Raw genomic sequence first — 23,778 nt, forward strand, 5'->3', positions numbered from 1 at the left:
TAGGTTCTTCTTTAGATGCTTACTTCAAAGTTATCCAAGGACCATATTCGATTTACAGATTCATACAAAGCCTACAGCCTAGGGGCCGCTCTGTGGTATAGTGGTAATAAAATGCCCGTCATGAGGTCATGGGTTCAAGCCTACAATGTACTCATAGGACGTAGGACGCCAAATAGAAGAAGCATGCCTTCAGCACCCATTATCGGCGAGATTCAGATACTCTTTCAGGTTCTTACCTATCTGGCGCTAGAACTGCTTTGAGGTCTTGAGGACCTGCTGTAGGAGTGTCCAAAACCAGTTACAGCTCACAGACTAATTCCGTTATCCTGGCCTTATAACTGGCCTTATAAATAAATCTCTACACATGATTGTCAACTCCACTTGGACCTAACACTACTCCTCTGTTCTTGCGGATTGTCTTTAATGATATTACGGTCTGAGTCATCCTGTCCCTTGCAGACCACGCAGCATCTCCATGTAGGGAGTTCTGCATGACCCTTCCATACATACTGGGTCAAACATTATTCTTACCGTCTTCCTCTCGAACGCGGTTTTTTAAGAGATTTTCATCAGATTTCGACAGTATTCATTAAATAGAGGCATATCTGAATACTGCTACTATAAATAAACATGCGATATGGGTCCCAAAAAAAGGATCTTTGAGATGATATGGTCCTCTGTGTATAGCATAACCGGTTGGCAACCGACTGAGGGATGGGAAAAAATATGTTTTCGTCGGAGTCGATTCCGCCTAGCTCAGAAGTTTTCTGGAAACGATTCTGGATAGTAAAATCAATTCCAGAATCGATTCCGTTATTGGCTACGGTATCAGAGTCGGCTTCGGAATCAGAATCGGTTTCGGCATCTCGATAAGAATTAGCGTTTGGGTCTAATGATGCTTCGCACTGATGATCACAAATAATCCAAATCGTTAACGATCCATTCTCATGGAGATTCCCGGACTGATTTCGCTTCTAAAACTTCTTATTTCATTTCAAGAACTGATTCTCATTCTGGAGCTAATCCCGAATCTGGAGTTAATTCTGATTCCGCTTCCGGAGCATATTGCGATTCCGATTCTGAATCCGGAATCGTTTCCAGAGTCAACTCCAGAATCGGCTCCAGAGTCAATTTCGGAATCGGCTCCGAAATTGATGCCGAACACGGAATCGAGTAGGTCCGATTCCGAGCTCCCATCACTACAACACGCTTCCCGGGGACTTCTTGTAGAATTCTTAGAGCTACAATTTAAAGGTCATCATTACAATTAGCTTAAAAAAGACAACTTGGTGTTTCACTTTGTTATTAAAGTTATGTATTAGTCCATACAGATATCGTGAAGATTAGTTTAATGGTTCCCTCCTTTCTCTCTCTCCCCTCCCCTCGCCCTTCCTCACTTACATGTGCGGCGGTGCCGGCACCGGCATCACGCCCATCGGCGGCGGCGGCACCGGATTAAACATCGGCCGACCCGGATGCGGCATGCGGTGCACGTTCGGGGGCGGCGGCGGTATAATCTTCGGCTCGAGCTTGAACGAGAACTGGAGGAAAAATTGCTTCGTGTTTTTGTTCCAGTGCGTCCAGAACTTGCCCTCCGTTTTCTCCACCTCGCGGGACGGCACCTTGAACGCGATCGTTTCGTACGGTTCGGCGGCAAACAGCAGGTACTGCCACTTGCGGTCCGGCGGCTCTATCTTTTGCTCGTACGCCGACATGAACCGGTGCCGCGGCACGATACCGTCCGTTATTTCCGGATAGTCGATCTGGAACAGCAGCGACTGCTGGCCGTTCTCCGGATCGCGCTGCTTCGTCACCCGGTAGCCGGGCCGACCAATTTTCACGAACTTTTTCGGCTCAATGCGCGGCTTCTCCGGCTGAATGACCCACGGTGCTTCCTTCGCCTCCTTGGCCGCACGGCGTGCCAGATTGGCCTGATGCTTTTTGCCCTGCGTGTGGGACAGGTAGCTGCCCTCGTTGTTGTGCAGCGTCAGGCAGAGCTTACACTCGTACGAGCCGAGATGGTTTTTCATAAAGTACGGATCCTTGTTCAGGTCGATCGTTTCGAGGGCGAGCTGGCGGAGCCGCTCGCGCCGATCCCGGTTGCTTTCGGACCAGGAGGCGACACCGCCGCCGCCGGTTTTGCCACCGGCTCGGTTCTGGAAATCCATCGCACTGGAAAGGGTGGGAGGAAATTACGTTACTTTGCTGTTCACTGGAAGGTGTAGCTTATTGGATAATGGAAAAACACTTACCACACGCTGTATTTAACCGGATTTTAGTAAAAATGTGTTTTAATTCCTCCGATAATCAACAAACAACGCGTCTTTCGCCAGGTAAACAATAAATGTGATTTGACAGCTCAGGCCATTCGTAGCAGCGCCATTTGCTATACAGCGGATGATAGCGGAAGCTTGAATTACAAATCAAGGAAAAAACGTCTTCTCAAATTCAAAAATACATTTTATTAAACAAAATATTACGAAAATGGGATTTTCATACTTATAAAATGTTGTATCATTCTATTTTAACAAGAATTCAATAAAAAAAAATTTCACAAAACAGCCCTACTTGACAGCTGATTTCAAACATCAAATTTACAACCGCCAACTGTCAAACGGTATGACCCCCAGTAGGGTTGTGACACAGTTCGAGTACAGTCGCGAAATTTGTTCGTATGTTTTTTTTTTTGTGTAAATAGAAAAGTGCTCCTGGTGGTTGGTGTTGATAAAACGGTTTGAAAATGCTGCAAATTACCCCCGAAACGAAGTCCCGGAAGCTTTAGCGGAACAGGCAGAACCAAAGGGCAGTGCAGAAAGGTAGCTGGAAGCTGGGCCGTCCGTGCTGGCAGCCGGAAATTGGTCGTAATTGGGCGAGGCGTACCATTTGGCAAAGACGCATACGGACGGCAGCAGCAGCAATTGCTCCACGTCGATTTTTCGGTGCATCTGTGCATCAACAGTGGTGTGTGTTGAAACAAGCCGAAAAGCAAGACTGTTTTTCCACGTTCCGTGCCACGTTCCCGTGCCGTGCTGGAATTTGAAGGATGTTGCCCCCTTTTTTGTACATTCTCTGAAAAGCTGCAATACTTATTTCGCTCAAATGTACACACCTAAATTGATCCATGTTTTCTTCCCGCTTGAGTCATACGGGATGAGTGTTCCCTCCCGTAGCAGTGCCGGCTGGCCCGACTATTAATCACATTCATTCATGAAGGTTCGGGCCAGCGCCTACTTTTCTTTTCGTACGCCAACATACGGCCAACCTACTAATCGTGTACAGATGGCACACATTAACACCAATGTGAAGGAAAAGGAAGAACAAAAACTGGAGAGGGAATGGCACGCTTTTCTCGTACAAACAAATCCGCGGTTTGACCTCGCGTTCGGTCAAAAGGCCATCCAGCGCCTCCCGTCCTGTCCGTTTGTAATATGTGTGCATTTCAATTTGCAAAAGCAGCTGAAAAGAGAAGGAAAGAGTGCGCATTTCTTGTGTTCGCCTGCCAACGCACTCTTCGATTGCACTGGTCACTTGATTTGTTTGCTTTTCTGTGGCCGCGAAGTTGTTATGATTATAGCTTCAATCAGAATGTGGCGTGCTGCGAATCGGCAGCAAAAACACGGCCGCAAAATGCGTGTTCGTTTTTATTTTGTTTTGTCTTGCAAAACCCGTATCGATGTTGTTTTGCTATTTCTGTGCAAGAAAAATTAGTACGAAACTTGCTGGTTTGTTTACATCAGCCGCTTAGCAAGGGAAGAACGGGGAGAAAAATGGTTAGAGCAGGGGAAAGAATTTGTTTCCGGTCGTGGTGGTGGTGGTGGTGATGGTGGACGCATTACGTGCCCATGACGGAGCACTGCAATTCCTCGGCAACACTTGTTGCAAGCCCTTTGAATGGCTTCCTGCTCGTCTTTTTTCTATCATTTTTTACTTCGCCGTCATTTCAACCATAAAACCGACGACGGGGCCTGCCGCGATAAGCAAAAGAAAACGAAGCACACACATAAAGCGCGAAGAATGCGAAAAGATAAACAAACCGCAGGAACGAGCTAATCAGTCGTTCTGCGGTGGAAATGAGTTTACAGTTTCTTTCTTGTTACGAAATATCGTCCATTGGGTTTTTAAAATGTTTTTTTAATCAATTAAATTACCGCTAATGTTTATCTTTCTTTTCTTCTACCTATAGATCACACTACCAGAAGCATTACAAACATAAACAAACGCACACAGACATCACACATCACATCTACATTAACACAACACACACACACGCACACACCCAATCACAACCATGGCAACGAATCCGAATGACCTGGAGTTTGAAAAGAAGTACCTGGCGGACATCGAGCGGGCCATGGCGCTGAGCCTGGAAACGCTCGAGCTGGAAAAGATACGGGCGAGGCAGCGCCAGATGACGCCGGAGCTGGCGAACGATCCGAAAGCCGTCTCGCAAACGCTCGAAGAGTACCGGGCCTATCTGCAGCGGCGGGTCGCGTGCGGCACGGGCAAGGTGGCGGCGGCACCGGCGTCAGGTGCAGGCACATCCGGCAGCACGCTGGAACCACCGCCCGGTCCGGGTGGTCCGGCAGTTCGGCGGCACAGTGACTCGCGCAACCCGGGCATACAGGGGCCGCCGGCGCGCGGAAAGGACGAAGCGGACCTGATATCGTTCAGTGCCGTCCCGAAACCGCCCGACCCGAAGGAGGAGGCGCGCAACAATCTGAAGGAATTGGTGGAACAGATGCATCGGTATGTGGCGGCTGCGTTTTTCGCTGGGATTTTGAGCATTTTTTCTTCATTTCATACATTCTCTCTTCTCGTTTTAGTCTCAACACACAGGCACCACCACCACAACCGCCCGTTGGACAGTACGAGCAGGGCTTTAAGACGCAGCGCAGCCTTAGCATGTCGGCCGCAAGCTACGGCTTCCATCAGGCGGCCTATCAACCGGTCGGCGTACCCGGGCAAGCCCACCTGCAGGGCCCGTACAATGCGGCCGCAATGCAGCTGGTACCGTACAGCAGCCAGGCGGCGAAACCGAAACCACTCACACCGGACGAGCTGCACCGGCTGTACAACAGCCCGCCGATGTACGCGGTGGCAACGGCCGGAGGCCCAGCGGCGATGGTAGTGCCACCGGCCTATCCCGGCACCGTCGCGTACGGTGGCGTGCCGGCGTACGGCACGGTGCCAACGATGGCCAACTATGGACCGGCTCACCAAGCACCACTACCTCAACAATCGGCCGGTGCTGCGCCCTTTGGGGTGGGTGGCACACCGGGCACTCCGCTCTATCCAGCACTGCAACAAACCACCGGAATGAATGGAACCACCGGCAGTACCACCTCCACCTCCTCCTCCACGGTTGCCAATCCGGAAACGGCCCTCGTGCACGTGCCAAAGCTGGGTGCTGCCGGGCGCTCCTACTCCCAACCGCAAGCCGTCCTGGCGAGCGCACTGAGACGCCAAGCGTCCCCGGCCAGGGGCGAGCAGCCGGCCGTCGTTATGCGCCCGAAAAGTGATCCAGCCAATGGGGGTGCAGGCCCTTCGCAGCAGCAGCGGCTCGGGGCCAAGGGAACGGATCTGATCGATCTCGGCTTCGAGGACAATCCGCGCGTGTCGGTGCTGGAAGCGTTCGATCCGCTGCTGTGCGGTAATCGGTCGTCCAGCGGCAGCAGTGGCGATGACGATAAAGGTAAACGGGCGTATTGAACAAAACCGCACACACACATACATACACACTTTTTGCTCAAGCGCGCGTAGAGAATAATTAGAGAGAGAGTGAGAGAACGAGAGAGAAAAGGGGTATCTTGACAATAAGATACAAGTGACAGGGAAGAGACAATAAGGCTTTTAGACCGTAAGATCGTTCGCGCACGTAGTTTAGATTCGCGCACTGCCCGTATTGCTAGAAATATGCACATTCTGTAAGCCGCGCTCTCTTAGAGGTAAAGTGCAAACAAGAGCTACATTTGTCTCTGTTCTCTACTAAATTAGCTAGCTTTACAGTTTCGAACGCGAATCTGTAAGATATTGCGCACAAAAACAAACACAGCTTCACTCTAAATATCCCAGTCACGGCACCAACTTCCCCGCGACAGTAGATTTACAAATGACTAACTTTCCAAGTACGACAACAAACTCCGTCACACAATTGCGACATACATTCATAATTAGCCGGCCACTCCACAGCGGCTTATTATTAGCCGCGCCACCCGTTCCGCACCCGCTGCTGGGCAATTCTGGAAGCAATTGCGCTTTTTTTTATCACGCTCGTTGTTTCCTCAAGCGGAGAGATTTAATTGCACAGACACACACTAGTCGTACTCGTCGGCTGTGGGAGTGTATGTGTGGGTTGGATAATGCTTTGTTTGGATTAGGAGTGCATCTACTCATTTCCGAATTAGTTTTAAATGCCATTCCTATGAAGTATATTTTCTTCAAATGTGCAATCGTTAATAGTTTGTCGAAAAGAACAAATCTTTCGGTGTTATTGCTTCCCTTTTTAATTAGAATCGATTGAATAATTTTCTTTTAAAATTCAAAACTACAGTAGAACGGACCCTTTTGGCCCTTCTGTTTGTGTTTCACACAACAACAAAAATCCCAGCCGCGCAATGCCTTTATCTTAGTATAATCTTATCAGTTAGAGAGTAACCGGGCTCGCGTGCGCTTTGTCGCGCTTTGTGTGGTGTGGTCTGTGGTGCTCTAACACTAAAACGCAGAAACATAGTTTTATCCGATTCGAACCTTTTTCGACGCGAAAAAAAAGCCATACCGTACAAAGGGAAGGTGCGTTTCCGTTTTCCTGCAGTGCACTTCAAGTGTGTGTGTCAGTGTCCTTAAGAAGAAATGTGTGCCTTTCAATGGAAACTTTCAAGCGGAGCGGCGGGAAGGAGTGGTGGTAAGGTGGTTAGAGTTTGTAGGGACAAAAGAAAAGGAAAAAAAACAGGAGAGAAAAAGAGACACGTGTTCCGTAGACATAATAGTGCCCGCTGAGGAGGTTACCGCTCACTGGTGCTGTATAGACAAGTGCTCTGTTCTTATATTGCCAGTACTCGAACCGAAATTGATAAGGGCGGCGGCACAGCACACAGTGTTTAGGGGGCCGCAGACGCGCACAGTCACGAACTTGACACACCTGCAACGGTGGCAACGGCCAAGGCCAGCAGCGTAGACAGAAGTAGATAGGTTTTGAGCTAGACAAGAAACACAAAAAAAAAATTGACGAAAAACGAACCACAAAACACGCAATAAAGCTAGTTTACTCTTACCTCACCTTACCTCTCCTGCTACGTCTTCTCCTGGAAAATCATGCTCTGGCCGTTGATGTTTTACTGTTCGAATGAAATTCCATGACACGCGTGCCTGTGAGTACGAAGAAATGATGAAAATGTTGCGTGCTCGAAAGTCGTCCGTCGCGTCCAACGGTGGTGGTGGTGGTGTTGGTAGAAAGTCAAAAGGTTTAAGCGTCGAAAGCGTTAGCGTTTAAGCGTTCATTCACTCTCCGCTGTGCACTTTGTTTCACCGTACACTAACGCAAACTCTCTCTCTCTCTCTCTCTTCTTCTCTTCCCCAACAAACAACAGATGACACGGCCTCAACCTACTACGAAGATTACGATCCGTTCGACTACATCTACTCCGGCGGCACACAGTACTCCGATCCCGTGTACGACGCCGTCGTCAATCGCTCCCTGTCGGACAAAACGGGCACACCACTGTCACCGCCTGCGTCGCTGTACGGTGCGGTCGGTGTGCTGCCGCCACCGCCCGGTACACCCGGCGGCAGCTGTACGTACGGGTGGGTAAACGCACCGGTCGAAGCGTCCTCCAGCTCCTCCACCCAGTCACCGGTGGGCGGTGGAGATGGGGAGCCACCGCCACTGCCACCGCGCAACTCGACCGCCGCCGCCGCCGGGTACAGCCACACGATGCTGCGCGGCATTCCGGCGGGCCAGGCGGACGAGCAGTCGAACTACGAGATCATGCAGCGGAAGCTCGCCCCGGCCAGCGGCGTGGAGCGGCGGGCTACACCGTACAAGCTGTACGAGAACGTGGTGATTGCCAAGAGCTACGACAAGGAATTGATCGCTTTCTACAGCATGGTGAAGCAGTTGAGAGGTAGGTTTGCTGTTATTTTTATTATTTAATGTTGAATAGTGATGGGAAAAAATGAAATTCTCGTCGGAATTGATTCCAGAATCAAGTGATGGGAAAAAATGAAATTCTCGTCGGAATTGATTCCAGAATCAGAATCGGCTCCGGAATTGGAATCGGCTCCGGAGTCGGAATCTGCTCTGAAATCGGAATCGACTCCGGAAACGGAATCGAGTCCGGAATCAGCTCCGGAATCGAGTCCGGAATCAGCTTCGGAATCGGCTCCGGATTCGGCTCTGGAATCAGTTCCGGATTCGGCTCTGGAATTAGTTCCGGATTCGACTCTGGAATCAGTTCCGGATTCGGCTTCGGAATCAGTTCCGAAATGAAATCCAGAAGCAGCTCCGAAGTCAACCGCAGAATTGGCTCCGGAATCGACTTCAAATCGGATCCGGAATCGGTTCCGAATTCACAGCCGGAATCGACTCCGGAATCGGCTCCGGATTCAGATTCGGAATCAGCTCCGGAATCAGATCCGGAATCGACTCCGGAATCGACTACGGCATCGGCTTTGGAATCTACTCCGGAATCGTAATTGACTGCGGAATCGATTTCAGCATCGGAATCGGCTCCGAAATCGACTCCGAATACGGAATCGGAATCGAGTAGGTCCGATTCCGAGCTCCCACCATTAATGTTGAAGTTTGTCCTTAAAGTGTTTTCTTCCTTCTTTTTCTTCAGCCCAATATCGGCACGACGATGAAGCCACCAACGTGGGACATATTGTCGCAGCGGAGATCGAGAATCGGTACGTGGAGGGCACGAGCATCAAGCTGTTGGTGCATCCGGCCCTCGACTGCTTTGCCGGTGGGGAACAAACCAAGGGACAGATCGATGGCTACGGTCCACCGATACCATTTACCTGTGATAGTAAGTGCCGCTGCTCTCTTTGAATCATTAATCAACTCCTACTAAACGTGGCCTTCTATCCATTCCTCTCTCTCTCAAGTAACGACTACGGTTGAGCACGTGATTGCCCAGGTGTACTGTGCGCTTGAGGGCCAGATACGTAACACGGTGAGCGATTACGCGCTGAAAGCGATCGGCATACAGGAAATCCTGTGCGTGCGCTCGCGCCTCAACCAGCTCCAGTGCGTGCACGACAGCATCAAGCTCGAGCACGACGTGCAGCTGGGCTTTGTGGCGAAAACGGCGCGCACGATGCGGGTGATCGCCCGTACCGCCCAGGACGATGGGCGCGACGCGGACATGCGGCTGGAGCATCTGCTGCCGAAGGAAACGTCGCACGCGATCGGGTACGACGATCTGATGATACTGCTCGAGACGCTCGAGGCGGAAATCGACAAGCTGCAGTCGTCGGCGGACGATGGCCCATCGGGCCGCACCATACTGACCTGCTCCGGGGTGATACAGGCGGTGAAGGCGATCTGCAATCTGCTCGGCCCGCTCGATACGCTCGAGATTGCAAAGTCGATCGAGGATTTGAGGGCTTGCTGCGATCAGGGCCAGACGGTGTACAGCTACCGGGACAGTGTGGCGAGCGACGAAGCGTACAGCAACGGCAGTTTGGCGATCGTGTCGGAGAGCGGGGACTATGCGGAGGTGAAGCTGCGGCCGCGCACGGTCGCCGAGCAGATCCGCTACCGGTGCAACGAGGTGCGGCACGCCATTCAGAGCTTGCTGGAGATTTACGCGCAAGCTTTCCGGGTGAACTTTAGCGTGAACGTGCCGGAGTACAATGCGAACCCGATCTCGATCTGTAACATCTCGCAGGCGGTGATGGTGAACGTGTCGTGTCTGCACCGGCCCCCGCTGCACTGGCGGCACGACGAGTACAATCTGGGCGTGCAGATCTATCACGGCGCGCGGTACATTAGTGAGCCGTACGTGGTGCAGTGCTCGAACGAGCTGTCGGGGATTTATCCGCGGCTCACGTTCAACTCGTGGATCATGTTCCGCAATCCGGTGTGTACGTTGCCGCGCGAAGCTCGGCTCGTGGTGGTACTGTACGGGTGTGTGCGGGAACCGGTCGACGGTGGTGGTACGAGCGATGGAGGTGGAGCTTCAGGTGGAGCCAGTGGTGGCGCGTCAGGAGGAGCAGCGCCGGGTGTGAACGATCCGGGTGGGTCAGAAGGGCGCATGACCAAGGTGGAGCTGGGCTGGAGCTCGCTGCAGTTTTTCGACTTCGAACGTAAAATGGTACAGGGCTCGTATCTGCTGCCGATGTGGCCCCCGACGACGGATAAATTCTTCGGACCGGCACCGTCCAAGGGCACGTACCCGATCGGGGGCAGCTTCCCGATACTGAGCATCGAGATACCGAGCTACGGTGGAGCGGTAGTGTTCCCCGAACCCATACGCAACCTGCCCCCGGTGGTGCAGCTCGACTTTGCCAGCCTCGATCGCAACCTGCAGCAGGAACTGATCGATACGGCCGAGCAGGGCTACTCGCCGGACAAGCTGGAGAAGCGCGAGGTGCTGTGGGAGAAGCGCCACTATCTGCATCGGTTCCCGCACGCCCTGCCGAAGATACTGCACGCGGCCCACAGCTGGGACTATGCCTGTCTGTCCGATCTGCACGCGCTGATCAAATCCTGGACGGCGCTCAGTCCCGTGCAGGCGCTGGAGCTGCTGTTGCCGCGCTACCCGGACCTGGAGGTGCGCCGCCAGGCGGTGGAATGGATCGCCGCCATGCCGAACGATGAGTTCGTCGACTATCTGCCCCAGCTGCTGCAGGCCCTCAAGCACGACACGTACGAAGGTTCGCCGCTAGCGATGCTGCTGCTGCGCAAATCGCTCGAATCGCCCCGCATCGCGCACCATCTGTACTGGCTGTTGCTGCACAGCTTGCCGGGCGAAGCGCCCCAAAACATGATCGACGCACAGGAGACGGCCTGCGATGCGGTGCTGATGAATCAGGCCCGCTACCATCGGCGCAATCAGCTGATGCTGCGCGCGCTGCTAGCGATCTGCGGCGAGAAGCTAACGGGCCGCTTCCTCTCCCAGAACATGATGTGCAAGCGGCTGGGCGAGGTGGCACAGAGCGTGAAGCTGGCGAAGGATTCGCACCGGCTGCAGGTGCTGAAGCAGGGCCTGGAGTCGGTCAACCAGCTGCTGATCGATGGGCCGACCGTGCTGCCGCTCGAGCCGGGCGCCGAGGTGACGGGCGTGATCGTGCGCAGCTGCAACTACTTCAACTCGAACACGCTGCCGCTGAAGATCAACTTTGCCGGGCCGGACCGGGTAGTGGTGCCGGCCATCTTCAAGGCCGGGGACGACCTGCAGCAGGACGCACTGACCATCCAGATGGTGCGCATCATGGACAAGATGTGGTTGCGCGAGGGGCTCGACCTGAAGATGGTCACGTTCAACTGTGTGCCGACCGCGTACAAGAAGGGCATGATCGAGCTGGTGTCCGAGTCGGAAACGCTGCGCAAGATACAGGTCGAGTGGGGCGTGACCGGGTCGTTCAAGGACAAATCGATCGCGGAGTGGCTGGCGAAGCAGAACCCGAGCCAGCTCGAGTACCAGCGGGCGGTGGAGAACTTTACGCGCTCGTGCGCAGGGTACTCGGTCGCGACCTACATACTCGGCATTTGTGATAGGCATAACGATAACATTATGCTCAAAACGTCCGGACATTTGTTTCACATCGATTTCGGCAAGTTTCTCGGTGATGCGCAGATGTTCGGTAACTTTAAACGGTAAGCAGCAGAGACGTTTTATGTCGTTCATATACAGGGGTTTTCAACTCACTTTCGAATGTGCTCATCATTATTAATCGCCTCCAAGATGTTTTTGAACATCTGTGAAATGATATATTTGCATTACAGAGGCTTTTACAGTCACTCTTCAATCTGAACAGCAGTTTTCACTGCTAGTAAGATGTTTTTCAACAGCTGTCACCTGTTTTATTTGCATCACAATAACATTTCAATTCTTACACATGATTTTCTAAAAACATCACAACAGTTTACAAGGCTAACTCCAGTATGTGTTTTGTTGAAAATCATGCGGAAGAACTGATAAATTATCGTGATGCAAATACAACATTTGACAGCTGTTGAAAAACATCTCACAAGCAATGGAACATGTTGTTGACATTGTAAATTGACTCGGAAAACCCTGTTTTATAAAATTTCAATTCCTACACATGATTTTCAACACGTCACAAACATCTGTCAAACTCAATTCAACTTGAGACATGTTGAAAATCATCTGAAAGAACTAAAAATTATTGTGACGTAAATACAACATTTGATAGCTGGTTAAGGAAAACATTTCATAAGCAATGAGAAATGTTGTAGAAATTGTCTCTGAAACCCCTGTAACTCCCGCCTAACTCATTTCTGCTCTCTTCCAGTGATCGAACGCCATTCGTGCTGACGTCCGACATGGCGTATGTGATAAACGGTGGCGATCGCCCATCGGCCAAGTTCCACCAGTTCGTCGACCTGTGCTGCACCGCGTTCAACATCGTCCGGCGGCACAGCGATCTGCTGCTGCACATGTTCGCGCTGATGGCGACGTCCGGCATACCGGGCGTCACGGTCGAGGCGGTCAACTACGTGCGCAACGCGCTGCTGCCCGGCCAGTCGAACCCGGAGGCGGCGGCCACGTTTGCGAAGATGATACACATCTCGCTCAAGTCGTGGTTTACGCAGTTTAACTTCTTCCTGCACAACATTGCGCAGATGAAGTTTTCCGCCGAATCGGGCGACGGCGAGCTGCTGAGCTTTATACCGCGCGTTTACACGTAAGTTCGGGGTGTAATTCCAATTACCTTAAGACGCTTTAGTGTTTTGTTACGTCTCGTTGTACTAAAGGATGGCCCAGGACGGACGATTGAAGACGGTTTACGTGCACGGGTATCAGAAGCGATACGACCAGGAAAAGTATTACACGTACATTCTGCGGGTGGAGCGACAGCATCAGCCGGACGCCGCCTATCTATTCCGCTCGTACAAAGAGTTTTGCGAGTTTCACCAGAAGCTCTGCATGCACTTTCCGCTAGCCAAGCTGCATAGGTAAGTGTCGTACGTAAGCCTTAATCATTCGAACGTTGAAAAAAACGGGACAAACAGCGACCTGCGACAACGTTTGTTTTGGTTTTGATACAGTATCAGCATGTATCAGACAACAGACCAGATGATATCAGAGAGGGCTTTTACTGATAATTCGATAAAAACCGTTTAAGTATCTTGCTTATGACTCACACGTGGATGAGTCAGTTTGTTGTGGTCGTTCTATAACTCATGCAACCAAACGCTAATCACATAATTAATTAATCTAGTTACCAATTCCAATTCCAAGATAATCCTTTTTATTCGTCACACTCGCTCGTTACACTCTAAGCGGAAGTTTCCGACGCGTTTGAGTCACTGGCACGTGCCCTTGGTGGTGGAATTTGTACTGCCGGCGCGTCCTGCTGCCTGCCGCTGCTTTCCAGCTGTGCGTGAGCCCGCTGGTTTCGCATGCCTCGAAGCGTCCGGGGCTGTGCGATCGGTTCGGGCAGGTTGCGCGGTGACGGCACAGCTGCCACCGGCTGCACCATGCCACTCCGCAGTGAGGCGGGAGCATTCCGTAGCACCTCGGGGTCGATCTGTGTTTGTGCGGCCACCGTTTGATTGATGCTGGAGCGGTGCTTCTGCACAAAGTCCCAGTTGAAGTCATCGTCTGAGTCGGAATCGGATTCGTGGTCGTTTCCGTTCGTAATTTTCAAGGAAGTTTCTGGACGCGCCGGAGGTTCTTGCTTTCGTTCTGGCGGTGTGACAGGTGGCGAGGGTTCCGGAGCATCTTTCAGGGTAGTCGCTCGGATGGAGCGCGGTGGAGGGGTTGGGATCGCTGTGATTATTTCGTTGGAAAACTCAACCATGCTGGATGTGGCCTCAACAGGGATCTGTGGCGGTGGTGGAGCTCGTTTCTTGAGGATTGATTTGGGCTGGGGAGGAGATGTTGGCGGTGGTGGGCTGGATGCGGCGGTGTTGACCTGTAGCACCGGTTTTCGCTGTGGCGGAGGTGAGGGAGAGCTTGCAGATGATAGCGAACCAGTCGTGCTAGATCTCAGCGAGTCAGGTGGCGTAGAGTTGCGAAGCTTTACACGCTCAAATATCACGCCATCATCTTGCGGACTCTTCTCCGCAGGTTCTCGATTAGGTAGAGGGGATGATGTTTCAGGTCTTGTCGAGATGTTGGACCGTTCCGAACCAGGACTGATCGGTTTGCGAGCTTTCACTCGCTCGAAGATGGCTTCGAATGAGTCATAGATTGGTTCCTCGAACGGTTCCTCAGCAGCGAGCGGCACTATGTATTCGGGCTCTGTGCTAACTTCTCGTTTTACAGGACTCGGAGCATCCTCACGTAGTGGGAGTGAGTTACTGGAAGTCGTCCTCGGAACCGGCGTAATAGGCACTACATGGATTGGTGATGAAGCCCTTGGATACGGATCACTCAACACCTCCACCGATTGAGGTGATCGTAGCTCGTGCTGCTGCAGCACTTCTTGCTGTCTCTTTTCAAATCCGTTTGCGTCCTCCAGGGAGTTGGCAAGGTTCATAAGCGACTTTGCCTTGGAAACTCCCTTCCTTACCGGCGGCTTCGGGGCGGCATAGTTCGGCTCGGGCGGCATCTCGTAGTCGTCAGCACTAAGCTGCTGCAAACGGTCGACTGGAGTGTGTGGTGCTATCTTATCACGGCTATCAGCTTCGGCGGCGACATTGGTCATTGAAACGGGCCTGCTGACGGAAGAGATTCCAGTCGGTATGATGGGTGCCGGTGCCGGTGGGGACGATCGGGCCGCTGTCACACGCGCCCGTACCGTGGAGGAGGAGGAGGCGGCAGAAGATATCGAGTTGGCGGTGGGACTGTTTGTAGACGTGGTGGGTAGATTGCCATTCGCACGCATTGCTGAGGGGGAAACAAAGTGGTCGAAATTTTGTAGACGTTGGCACAGAGAGGGAGAGCGTGGAGTCGTTTGCTAAGATACTTACTGGCACGGGCGATTGCTTGCGGAGGCGGTTCCCAGTAGGACGAACGAACTGGCTCGATAAAGTCCTCAAAGTGTGTGCTTTGGCGGTACACCCCAATCACTGTTCCCGCCGTTGCCTGTTATTGGGCGTAGAATTTGGTACAGTTCAGTAGTATAGGTCACACAGATTTCTTGGAATTTCGTCAACTACACCTACCTCCTTTCGGCGAATGTCTCTTTCCGGTGCCGGTGGCACACCGTCGAAGGTTATCCTTCGCCGAAACCATTTCAACTTCAATCCCATTGTCCCTGAATGTTTGCAAGAGCTCTTGTGTGATGTCTTGCACTCTTTTCTCCAATGTCTGAAGAGATAGGCACCAATATCTGTAGGCACCTCTCGAACGCAATGACACTTTACGACTGAGAGTCTCAATCCGAAGTTCGTTCGACACGACTCTGCACTGTCTACACCGATTCTCCGCCCCGCAACTGGTAGATAATGGTATCACGGAGGAATGATACCACCATCTGTGACCCCTCTCCCTTCTCCTCCAGCACATGCGTTCCTGGAGAAGGTGTCGATTGTTACACGGTCGATCGTTTGGCGATATCTTATCACCGAATATTGTTTCAATGAAAAAAACCGACCACAACGAACGCCGGTGTGTGCGTGTGTGGTGTGCTGGTCGATACTAAACGGTGGTAGTAGATGCAAGGGAAATTCCATTGAAGCCAATCGGGCAAGGATAAGTTTTGTTTTGTGCGGCGACAGATTGGAAGCGTTTTATTTCCCGGATCAAAGAAATTCGGAGGGGACGAATGGAAAGATAGCGTGCAATTGTACCTGTAGGACCGATCATAGATTAATGCAGGAATTCGATGTTGTAGATTGTAAACTGCAAACTAGTTTCCTAATCAATACGTGACGGCGAACTTGGACAAGATGATGCTTCTTGTTGAACCCTGATACTGATTGTATTACGAAATGCGAGGAACCTACACAGTACTGAGGACTTTGTTGGGGTATTAAAACTACATCAAGCTTAAACGCTGTGGAGGAGTCCGCTTAATGTGGTGGTCGTTATCTTAATTGACAAGTGGGCTCTTTTGCTATTTGCCATATACTCATATACTCGTGGGGTTCTTTGGCGGCTTTTTTGTGTTTGTGTTTTTTTGTTCTATTCTAACCCCATTTTTGTTATCGATTCTGTAAAAACAGCCTGCCCTCGGGCATCCATGTCGGGCGCTCGAACGTGAAGGTGGTCGCCGAACGTCGTCTTCCAGAGATACGCCAGTTTCTCATCTCGTTGTTCAACTCGGCGGATGAAATTGCACATTCCGATCTAGTTTACACCTTCTTCCATCCGCTGTTGCGCGACCAGCAGGAAGCAGACATCAGTTCGGCCAAGGTGAAAGGTAAGTCTGCAAATTGGGGAAGCTCCACGAAGGACGCATTTTTAATCCAATACTTTTTTGCCTGTTTTGCGTAGGTATACCGGCAGCGATGGAGGACGGGCAGCCGCCCCAGGTCGGTGGAAAGATCAAGATTTCAATGCAGTACCACCGGGACACGCTGATCGTGATGATACACCATGTGGTCGCGCTGCCCAACACGCCCGGTGGCCAGCCGCCCAACACGTACGTGAAGGTGTACCTTAAGCCGGACAGCTCCAAGGCGACCAAGCGCAAAACCAAAGTGGTGCGGAAGAACTGCAACCCTAGCTTTATGGAAACGGTAAGCGGAACGTTGCCTGTCCAGCGTTATGCAGCGAGAGTTCACCCACAATCCCTTTTTAATTTGCAGTTGGAATATCGGCTACCGCTCGAGTTTATCCAGAAGAAGGTGCTGCAGGTGACGATCTGGTCGCACGACTCGCTGCAGGAGAATGCATTCCTCGGTGGCATTGAGCTGCCGCTTGCCGAAATAGATTTACGTCGCGAAACGATACAGTGGCACCAGCTCGGGTACCTAACGCGGGTTTAAACAAACAAACAAAAAAGGGACCGGGTTCGTCGTCTCGCACTGGACCAATGTATCACGTATCTAGGCGGGGGTTTCGTTTTTGCCCCCTCTTCCTTCGCACTATCGTATTGCTACTATTGCTGTGCATTTGATTGTAATTGCTCTTATATGTTTTGATGTTGTGTTGATGCTCATTCGCTTAGCTTGTCACAGTATACTCAAAAAAAGCCGGGAAAGAAAGGAGAGAAAGAGAGTAAGACTAGCGAGTCGGTAACCAGGGTTGTGATAGCAAATATTAACGAGCTGTGTAGTGAGACACGACAAGGGTGAATCATTTGATCGACACTCCAGCTGTATTCTTGTTACTGGTTTAGCTTCTTGAAAGTAGGCGCCATTACCACAACTTTACAATCATTTCACAATTCGCCTTTAGAGAACAGCGCAATGCAATGCAAGCCTTTTCTTATTAGAGTCTTATCAACGCGTGATCAGAAGCAATAACTTTACTAATTGTGTTTAATTGTGTGCATTTTTCGTCCAAATCAAATAGGACGAGCCTGTGTGTTATACTGTGGGGTAGCGTTCGTTGCAAAACAAGATATACACGCGCGTCTATGTAGTTTCGTGCTTTATTTTTTGTTGCTGTGCTTGCAATTTACCGCGCCTCGTTCACGTGTGCTCGGGCGTGGTGATCCATTAACAAGAGGATATTTTATTTATTATTGTATACTTGCACCTCGAACGAGCGAAACATGGGCTCGAAACGAAACACTCGCACCGTGGGTGTGTGCGTGTGTCCGTGACCTGATGTTGAATTCGTATCGAAGAAAGAAGATAAATGGAGAGAAAATATATCTATACTAAATCGAAAATTCTGCCACGAACGAACTCTCTGGCGCCCTGTAGATGCAGCGAATGCGATTGGGCCGCGATGCGAAAGAAATTTAAGTGTTGCGCGATACGGACGGATGTTCTTATCAATTTATATACACACACACAGGCGAGGGTGAGAAATATTTCGCTCCCTATCGTATCTTGATGATCGTCCGGGGAGGTGTATTTGATTGCCGGCGAAGAGAGAGAAGAAAAAAAACGACGGAGAGAAGAAAAAACATCACCGAAGTGTAAGTACAGGAGCTCGTCTTGAAGAAGGTGATAAGGTGCGTTGGCTCAATTCACTGGATGGTCGGGAGGCACCCGGTCTTCCATGGCGCCATTAGGAGTGTTCAGGTGAGTTTGTTTTTGACAAGTTTTCTGTGCTATTGTTTTTCGTGTTTTCATTTGCATCTTTTTAATAGTTTATAATCAGAATCTTTTATTACCTTTTTGCAATTTTACTCATTTTGGATCAACGTTCAGAAACGTCCATAAATGAGAAATAATTCATGACCAATTCATTCACATAGCGATAAAATACGATTATTTACTTTATGAATCACTTTTTCACTTTATGGATTCAAACATTTGTTACCGAACAATCTAAATAATTTGATGTGCAAATAGATTAGATACGTCTTTAGTTCACTTAGTCAGTTTCTAATGATCAAATCGAATGTTATGTTGAACACTTTAAAAGCAAACTGTCTAATCTTAGTCTCTATTTTTCCACTCAACCGGCATCAAAAATCATCCTTTCAACCGAACAATTAAACCAAAAGCTCCAACCATCTGATGCCGAGCATGAAACGTCAACCCTCGTCCAGCTTGAAGAGGTGTTCATTCAAGCCTTCAAACCGGCCCAACCATTCCCTATCCCTTTCCAATCGCACAACATATGCTACTGCCCTCCCCGCAGGTGGAAGCGAGAGCAAAAGCCGATATCAAACAACCGAGCGAGCGCTATATCGCCATCTGCCTCACTCTAACCGACACCGGTTAGAAGTAGAGTGTGCGAGCGGTGAGAGAGAGAGAGTGTGTGTGGGAAGAGAGTAGGAGGCAGCGAACTGTCAAACAGGGTATAGCTTTCGCTTCAAAATGAACGTTGGGTAATGAACTTTTTATTTCACCGAAAGCTGCGTTACCGAGCGGACGTACCCCGAACCCGGCGCGCATAACAAAATTTCCCCGTGCTTCTTGGTTCTTGGCTCTGGTATTTTGTTTTTGTCTTGGGCTTTTCCGTTCCCTCCGGAGAGAAAGCGATTTAATTGTTTTCATTAAAAAAAAAAGTTGATAAAAATAATTAAAAAAAAAAAACCGTTAAAGAATGGTTTGAATAGAAAATATTTAAAATAAAAACGTGTTGCAAGTAAGCATAAGAAAACAACGGTTAGCAAAAGTGTGAAGTGATCTAAAGAATTGTCACCGGAACCGGCATAGTTTCCCGCCGAAACGAAGAAAGTGTGCAGAAATATTGATAAGAGAGCCCGGCACCGGCAAACCCCCTTCTCGTCGCTCTTCCAAAACCAAACATTTGCCCAACAGTAAAAAGAGAGTGTAGTGGGAAAATTACACTAACGGATTTTCCGACCCACTCCCATGCTGTGAGTGTTGCCGTGTATTTTGTGTGAGTGTGTGTGTGTTTGCGTTGGGATAGAGCGCAATAACAATCGTGTCTCCAATTTACCGGCGAAACGGGAAAGTGAACGAGGTGAAACGGGACTGAGCGAAGGAAAAACTGTCGGCGCTCCAAACACATATGGAAGCGTCCAAGCAGTTGAAAACTGCTCGGTTCCCTCGGTGGCGCTTTCGATGCGTTTGATGCTGCTGCTCTTGGGAAGGGCAAGAGCTAATCATTTGCTGCGTGCGGAGATAATCAACTTCCCGCTCTTCCTGCGTTTCTTTTTTTGATTTCGGGTGAACGCCAACCAACCACCACCCTCTCGTGAGCAAACGGAGCAGAGCCCGCGTCGCCCGTATGTCGCCCGCGCGTACTTATGCTGATAACTACTCCATTGGTAGCAACATAATCGTCTCCGCCGTACGCACAGAGTGTGTCTCGCTTCGTTGTTTTGTATGTGGCCCAGCATAGCCAAACATACCACCACCATCATCATCTGCAACCGACAAAAGGGCCGAATTCATTATTCCCTATTCTGCGGAGTATAGCAACAAGTGGTTTACTGACTGCGAGGCACAGACACATCCTGGTCCACATCCAGCGTTTCTCCAGTCCAGTGCCCAACTACCGTGTTGGATGATCGATTTCGGAAGGCATTTTGATGAGCTGTGCGAAGTAGCGTGCAGAAGTTTCACTATCCACCAAGAACGACCCTGAAAAATTGCCGACCTGCTGAATAGAAGAGTCGTGTGTACTGCTCGTCTCCTAGTGAGTGTGGGTCTGGAACGAGCGCAAAAGCGCAACATAATTAGAGCTAATTAGCACCGAACACGGCGTCTCTCTCGCTCTCGCTGTCTCTCGGTGCGATCAGTTACGCCCTACTGATCACGCAGTTCCGACCAACGTCCGGCAAACGTGTGCTCTCCGATCGAGGCGATCCTTATTAGCGGGCAGTTCCTGAGGGATCTCTCCTGTGGTGTTTGTGTGTGGAAGTGCGTGCGACCGTTCAGTGTTCTCAAGTGACCCGGTGAGACGACGACCACGTGCTCTTGTGTGTATTCTCCGTGCATCTCTGTGTGTTTCTCAGTGCGTTCCATGTGTGTGGGTGTGTTAGTGTCGCTGTGTGTGTGTATACCCGGTGAGTGTGGTCAGGGTTGAGTTGGGTCCTCTGGTTGGCCCCAAGGTGGAATGTGTACCCAACAAGTACGTGAACCGGTCAGTGACAGTGCTTCTTCAATGAATTGGTGCGTGTGAGAGCCCTTCTTAATAATCGCTCAACGACATCCGCAAACGCCAGAGCGGGTTTGTCCCGAAGTGCAGAAGTTCTTGAAGATATTCGGGATTAAGCCCGAAGAAGAAGAAAAAAAACCAACCAAGAATCCGCGAATCTTCACCAAAGATCCGTGGTAGTGTTTGTGTGTTTGTGGTGGAATATCTCGCTACCTTTGCTTCTACTACCTTGCTACTGGGAGCAGTCGCCCAGCAACGGCCGTCAAGCTGGATTACCTAAACGCGATGGATTTCGACGACGGGGACCTGAAGGACATTTGGGACACCGATCTCGATGCGGTAAGTCGTCATGAAATCTTAAAAAACCAGATGTTATTTGCCTTTGGAGCTCATCACTTTGAAGTTGTCCACTGCATTTGGAGGGAGTATTGGGGAAGATCTTGAGGCGACCAGTGGAACAGAACTTCTTTCGATGCATTTCCTGTATTTGTTTCTTTCCTTCCCAAAAGTCGCGAATGACTAATGCACTCTTTCTCTCTCTCTCTCTCTCTCTCTCTCTCTCTCTCTCGACTGTGAGCATTGAATATGCGTGTGGGTTTAGGGGCCCGGTGTGGGCGCCCGCTCGTTTACAACCCAATGTACTATGCATAATGCTGCATCAGAAAAAAAACACTATAAATAGCGTTGAATGGAAATATGCGTGTGCGTAGGGGGTTTGTCGCTGTTCTCACTTTCTTCTTGAAGCGGAGTTATCCCCCCCCCCTACCCGCTCTTGGGTCCCGTAAAGTTTTGCCTGCTGCGGGTGTCGAGAGCAGAGCTGGACGGTTTAGAGATTAGAGAAGCCGGCCGGAAAAGGCCGCCACACAGCAGCAGCACACACACACATACACGCTGCTGCTGGTAAAGTAATTGAAACACATGTGCACGATACTTGCTCCGGCCTGTTCCCGACACCCACCCGCCGGGGTTGGAGTTTTCAAGTCGTGGTCTCGTTGTCTGCGGCGCGGCACCGGACTGGATAGAGCGGGCGGGCGTTTCGAGATAGACGATCGTAAAGTCGGCGGCGCGGCCAGTGCCAAGTGAGCACATGTGTTGTTCGATTTATGCTCTCTAGCTCCCCCCCCCCCCCACTCCCGCTGGAAATGGGTCACACACATGCACGCACACATGTGTGTTTAGACGGTGCGCCCCTGGGCCAAAAGATTGATTTGGGACTTTCGATCGGAAACTAATCAATTTTTCGGGCGTTATTGTTTATTACTTCACTTCCGCTTCTCGTGGTCGGTCGCTTCCGAAGTGAAGTGAAAGTGACACCGCTTCTCCTTCCTTTCCTTTAAGGTGCATTCCGCTTTTTCTTTTGGAATGTCTGGTACACGCACACACATCGCACAGGTCGTCCTGTCGTCCTGAGCCCCAAAAGGGAATTGACTGGGCGGCACAAACACCCTCCAGTGTGGTTCGCTTTCGACAGACACCTACCCACCTCCCAAAGGGGAGGACATATAGAACACAAAAGCCTGCGTGTGTGTGTGTGTGTGTGTGAGACACTAAATCGATTAGGCAACAGCAGCGCCGTCACACTTTTTCCAACCCTATTTTTTTTCCTCCCCAAACCATTTGAGGTTTTCCATTTACGCGTACAATATTCACTTAAACATTTGTGTGCGGTGGTGGTGTACAAGTGAAGGCTTATTTGTCGTACCCTTCCTCTCTCACTCTGTAGACGCCCTCTTCCTCATTCTCTCGCCCTCCAGCCGCCTACTCCAACAGCCCAATTCCATGCGCGCAACCGACCGTTACTGATTGCCCACGATGATGATGGTGTGGTGGCGGTGCGCTGCACTTTGCTCGCTTTGGGAGCTTAGTTTTTCCTGCTGGGAGAGCGAAAAAGTGGCTGAGGAGAGGGGGGAAAAGGGGTTCTCCTTTCCATTCATCCAATCTGGTCGGGCTGGTTGATAGTAAAAAAAAATCCCCATCGCCCTCCCAGCACATTCCGGCCGAGCTCGTTTGTCCCGTGATCGGCTAATGCTCGTGGTGAGGTAACAACAATAGAAATCATGACACTTCACCTGCCCTCCTCACTGTATCTCCCCCCTCTCTCTCTCTCTATAGAGTGAAATGAACAAAAAAGCAATCACACCGAAATGCCATCATTTTCATCAATGTCTTTATACCTGTTGACTGGTGCTGATGCTGATGATGGCATGCTCCGGCACGCATGTTTTATGAGGTGTTCCACCTTCATCACCTTCTGCCATCGTGCATGGTATACCACACCAACCATCAACCACCACCGCTTTGCAATTGAGCTGTTAAACAGGGCCGGCAGGGCCCCCAAATTTTTTGCCATCGAACAAAGTAATAGAACATTTCGTCGCCTACAGTGATTTGCTCGCCTGTGTGTTTAACCCTTGTTTAACGGTTTGGGGCGTTTTGGATGCCACTTCCACCGTGTACTTGAATTTCTCCAATTTCGATCAGGATCGGTTCCGTCTGTGCCTCATCCGTTCCGCGACACTGGGCAAACTTCCACACCAGCGCCCATAATGGTCCTCTAGTCACTGTGTTGCGTTTTTGTACGCCTTTCGAAAGGGTGTGGTCCGTAAGGGTGTCGGTCGTAACATTCCTGCCTTTCACTTGCAGCCCTTTGGATTTCCTGCGAGACTCTCCGGCCCGGGGTTTGTGTTTGGCCTTTCTCGTCTGTATGCGAGAGTGATCTATGCGATTATTGCGTTGGTTATGATTGCAGCGCAGCTAATCGATCGCTATTGTATCGTTGGTGTTAATGTCAACTGTTGTGGTGAGCCGTCGATTGGCTTTACAAAGGTATTTTATCAACAATCTATCTACCAAACGATTGGCTCTGGGATCGTGGATTGATACAATGGCTTCGATGCGGCATCAGAACTCTTCCAGGAATTAAAACAACAAATTCAATCATCTCTAAACACATTGGCTGCTCCTAACAAAACGGAGTGGGAAGCACAGAAAATCTATCCCTGTT

General features: G+C 50.5%; 4 protein-coding genes across 7 annotated transcripts in view; 2 read left to right on the top strand and 2 right to left on the bottom strand.

The window, feature by feature from the left end:
• Window positions 1-1,292: 1,292 nt before the first annotated feature.
• Window positions 1,293-2,377, bottom strand: LOC1269464 (splicing factor 3A subunit 2). Its single transcript, XM_308101.5, has 2 exons — window positions 2,253-2,377; window positions 1,293-2,172 (listed from the first exon to the last, which is right to left on the bottom strand). The coding sequence occupies exon 2, from the start codon at window positions 2,166-2,168 to the stop codon at window positions 1,398-1,400; it is 771 nt and encodes a 256-aa protein (XP_308101.3). The 5' UTR covers window positions 2,169-2,172; window positions 2,253-2,377; the 3' UTR covers window positions 1,293-1,397.
• A 236-nt stretch (window positions 2,378-2,613) lies between these two features.
• On the top strand, window positions 2,614-17,919 carry LOC4577553 (phosphatidylinositol 4-phosphate 3-kinase C2 domain-containing subunit beta). 3 transcript variants are annotated; one of them, XM_061655809.1, is made up of 11 exons: window positions 2,614-2,816; window positions 4,184-4,746; window positions 4,824-5,692; window positions 7,587-8,120; window positions 8,838-9,026; window positions 9,106-11,821; window positions 12,481-12,873; window positions 12,944-13,144; window positions 16,304-16,500; window positions 16,575-16,819; window positions 16,889-17,919. In XM_061655809.1, the coding sequence occupies exons 2-11, from the start codon at window positions 4,289-4,291 to the stop codon at window positions 17,066-17,068; spliced, it is 5,982 nt and encodes a 1,993-aa protein (XP_061511793.1). In that variant the 5' UTR covers window positions 2,614-2,816; window positions 4,184-4,288; the 3' UTR covers window positions 17,069-17,919. The 3 variants fall into 3 exon arrangements, with proteins under 3 accessions (XP_061511793.1, XP_061511792.1, XP_061511794.1); XM_061655808.1 differs by having other exon boundaries at window positions 16,575-17,919; XM_061655810.1 differs by lacking the exons at window positions 2,614-2,816; window positions 4,184-4,746; window positions 4,824-5,692 and adding an exon at window positions 5,934-7,460 and having other exon boundaries at window positions 16,575-17,919.
• On the bottom strand, window positions 13,418-16,078 carry LOC5668039 (uncharacterized). Its single transcript, XM_061655811.1, has 3 exons — window positions 15,302-16,078; window positions 15,107-15,221; window positions 13,418-15,023 (listed from the first exon to the last, which is right to left on the bottom strand). The coding sequence occupies exons 1-3, from the start codon at window positions 15,386-15,388 to the stop codon at window positions 13,468-13,470; spliced, it is 1,758 nt and encodes a 585-aa protein (XP_061511795.1). The 5' UTR covers window positions 15,389-16,078; the 3' UTR covers window positions 13,418-13,467.
• Window positions 17,920-18,224: 305 nt separating the features above from the next.
• The window catches only part of LOC1269461 (cyclic AMP response element-binding protein A), a 95,442-nt gene continuing 89,888 nt past the window's right edge, over window positions 18,225-23,778 (top strand). Inside the window, exons 1-2 of one of the 2 annotated variants that reach the window (XM_061655814.1) lie at window positions 18,225-18,277; window positions 18,706-21,113. In XM_061655814.1, the coding sequence (XP_061511798.1) occupies window positions 21,060-21,113 (54 nt within the window). In that variant the 5' untranslated portion in view covers window positions 18,225-18,277; window positions 18,706-21,059. Of the gene's footprint in view, window positions 18,278-18,705; window positions 21,114-23,778 lie in introns of those variants that run through there. The other variant, XM_061655815.1, reaches the window with a different exon arrangement.

This window comes from Anopheles gambiae, chromosome 3 (assembly GCF_943734735.2).
Source record: "Anopheles gambiae chromosome 3, idAnoGambNW_F1_1, whole genome shotgun sequence".
Taxonomy (NCBI): domain Eukaryota; kingdom Metazoa; phylum Arthropoda; class Insecta; order Diptera; family Culicidae; genus Anopheles; species Anopheles gambiae.

Bases quoted from the DNA above. Each gene is read 5' to 3' on its own strand.
- LOC1269464 (XM_308101.5), bottom strand. From the start codon at position 2,168: ATGGATTTCCAGAACCGAGCCGGTGGCAAAACCGGCGGCGGCGGTGTC.
- LOC4577553 (XM_061655808.1), top strand. From the start codon at position 4,289: ATGGCAACGAATCCGAATGACCTGGAGTTTGAAAAGAAGTACCTGGCG. The intron at 4,747-4,823 runs GTATGTGGCGGC...TTCTCGTTTTAG, and splicing joins TTGGTGGAACAGATGCATCG to TCTCAACACACAGGCACCAC. The intron at 8,121-8,837 runs GTAGGTTTGCTG...CTTTTTCTTCAG, and splicing joins CATGGTGAAGCAGTTGAGAG to CCCAATATCGGCACGACGAT.
- LOC5668039 (XM_061655811.1), bottom strand. From the start codon at position 15,388: ATGGGATTGAAGTTGAAATGGTTTCGGCGAAGGATAACCTTCGACGGT. The intron at 15,222-15,301 runs GTAGGTGTAGTT...GCCCAATAACAG, and splicing joins GAGACATTCGCCGAAAGGAG to GCAACGGCGGGAACAGTGAT. The intron at 15,024-15,106 runs GTAAGTATCTTA...TTTCCCCCTCAG, and splicing joins GCAAGCAATCGCCCGTGCCA to CAATGCGTGCGAATGGCAAT.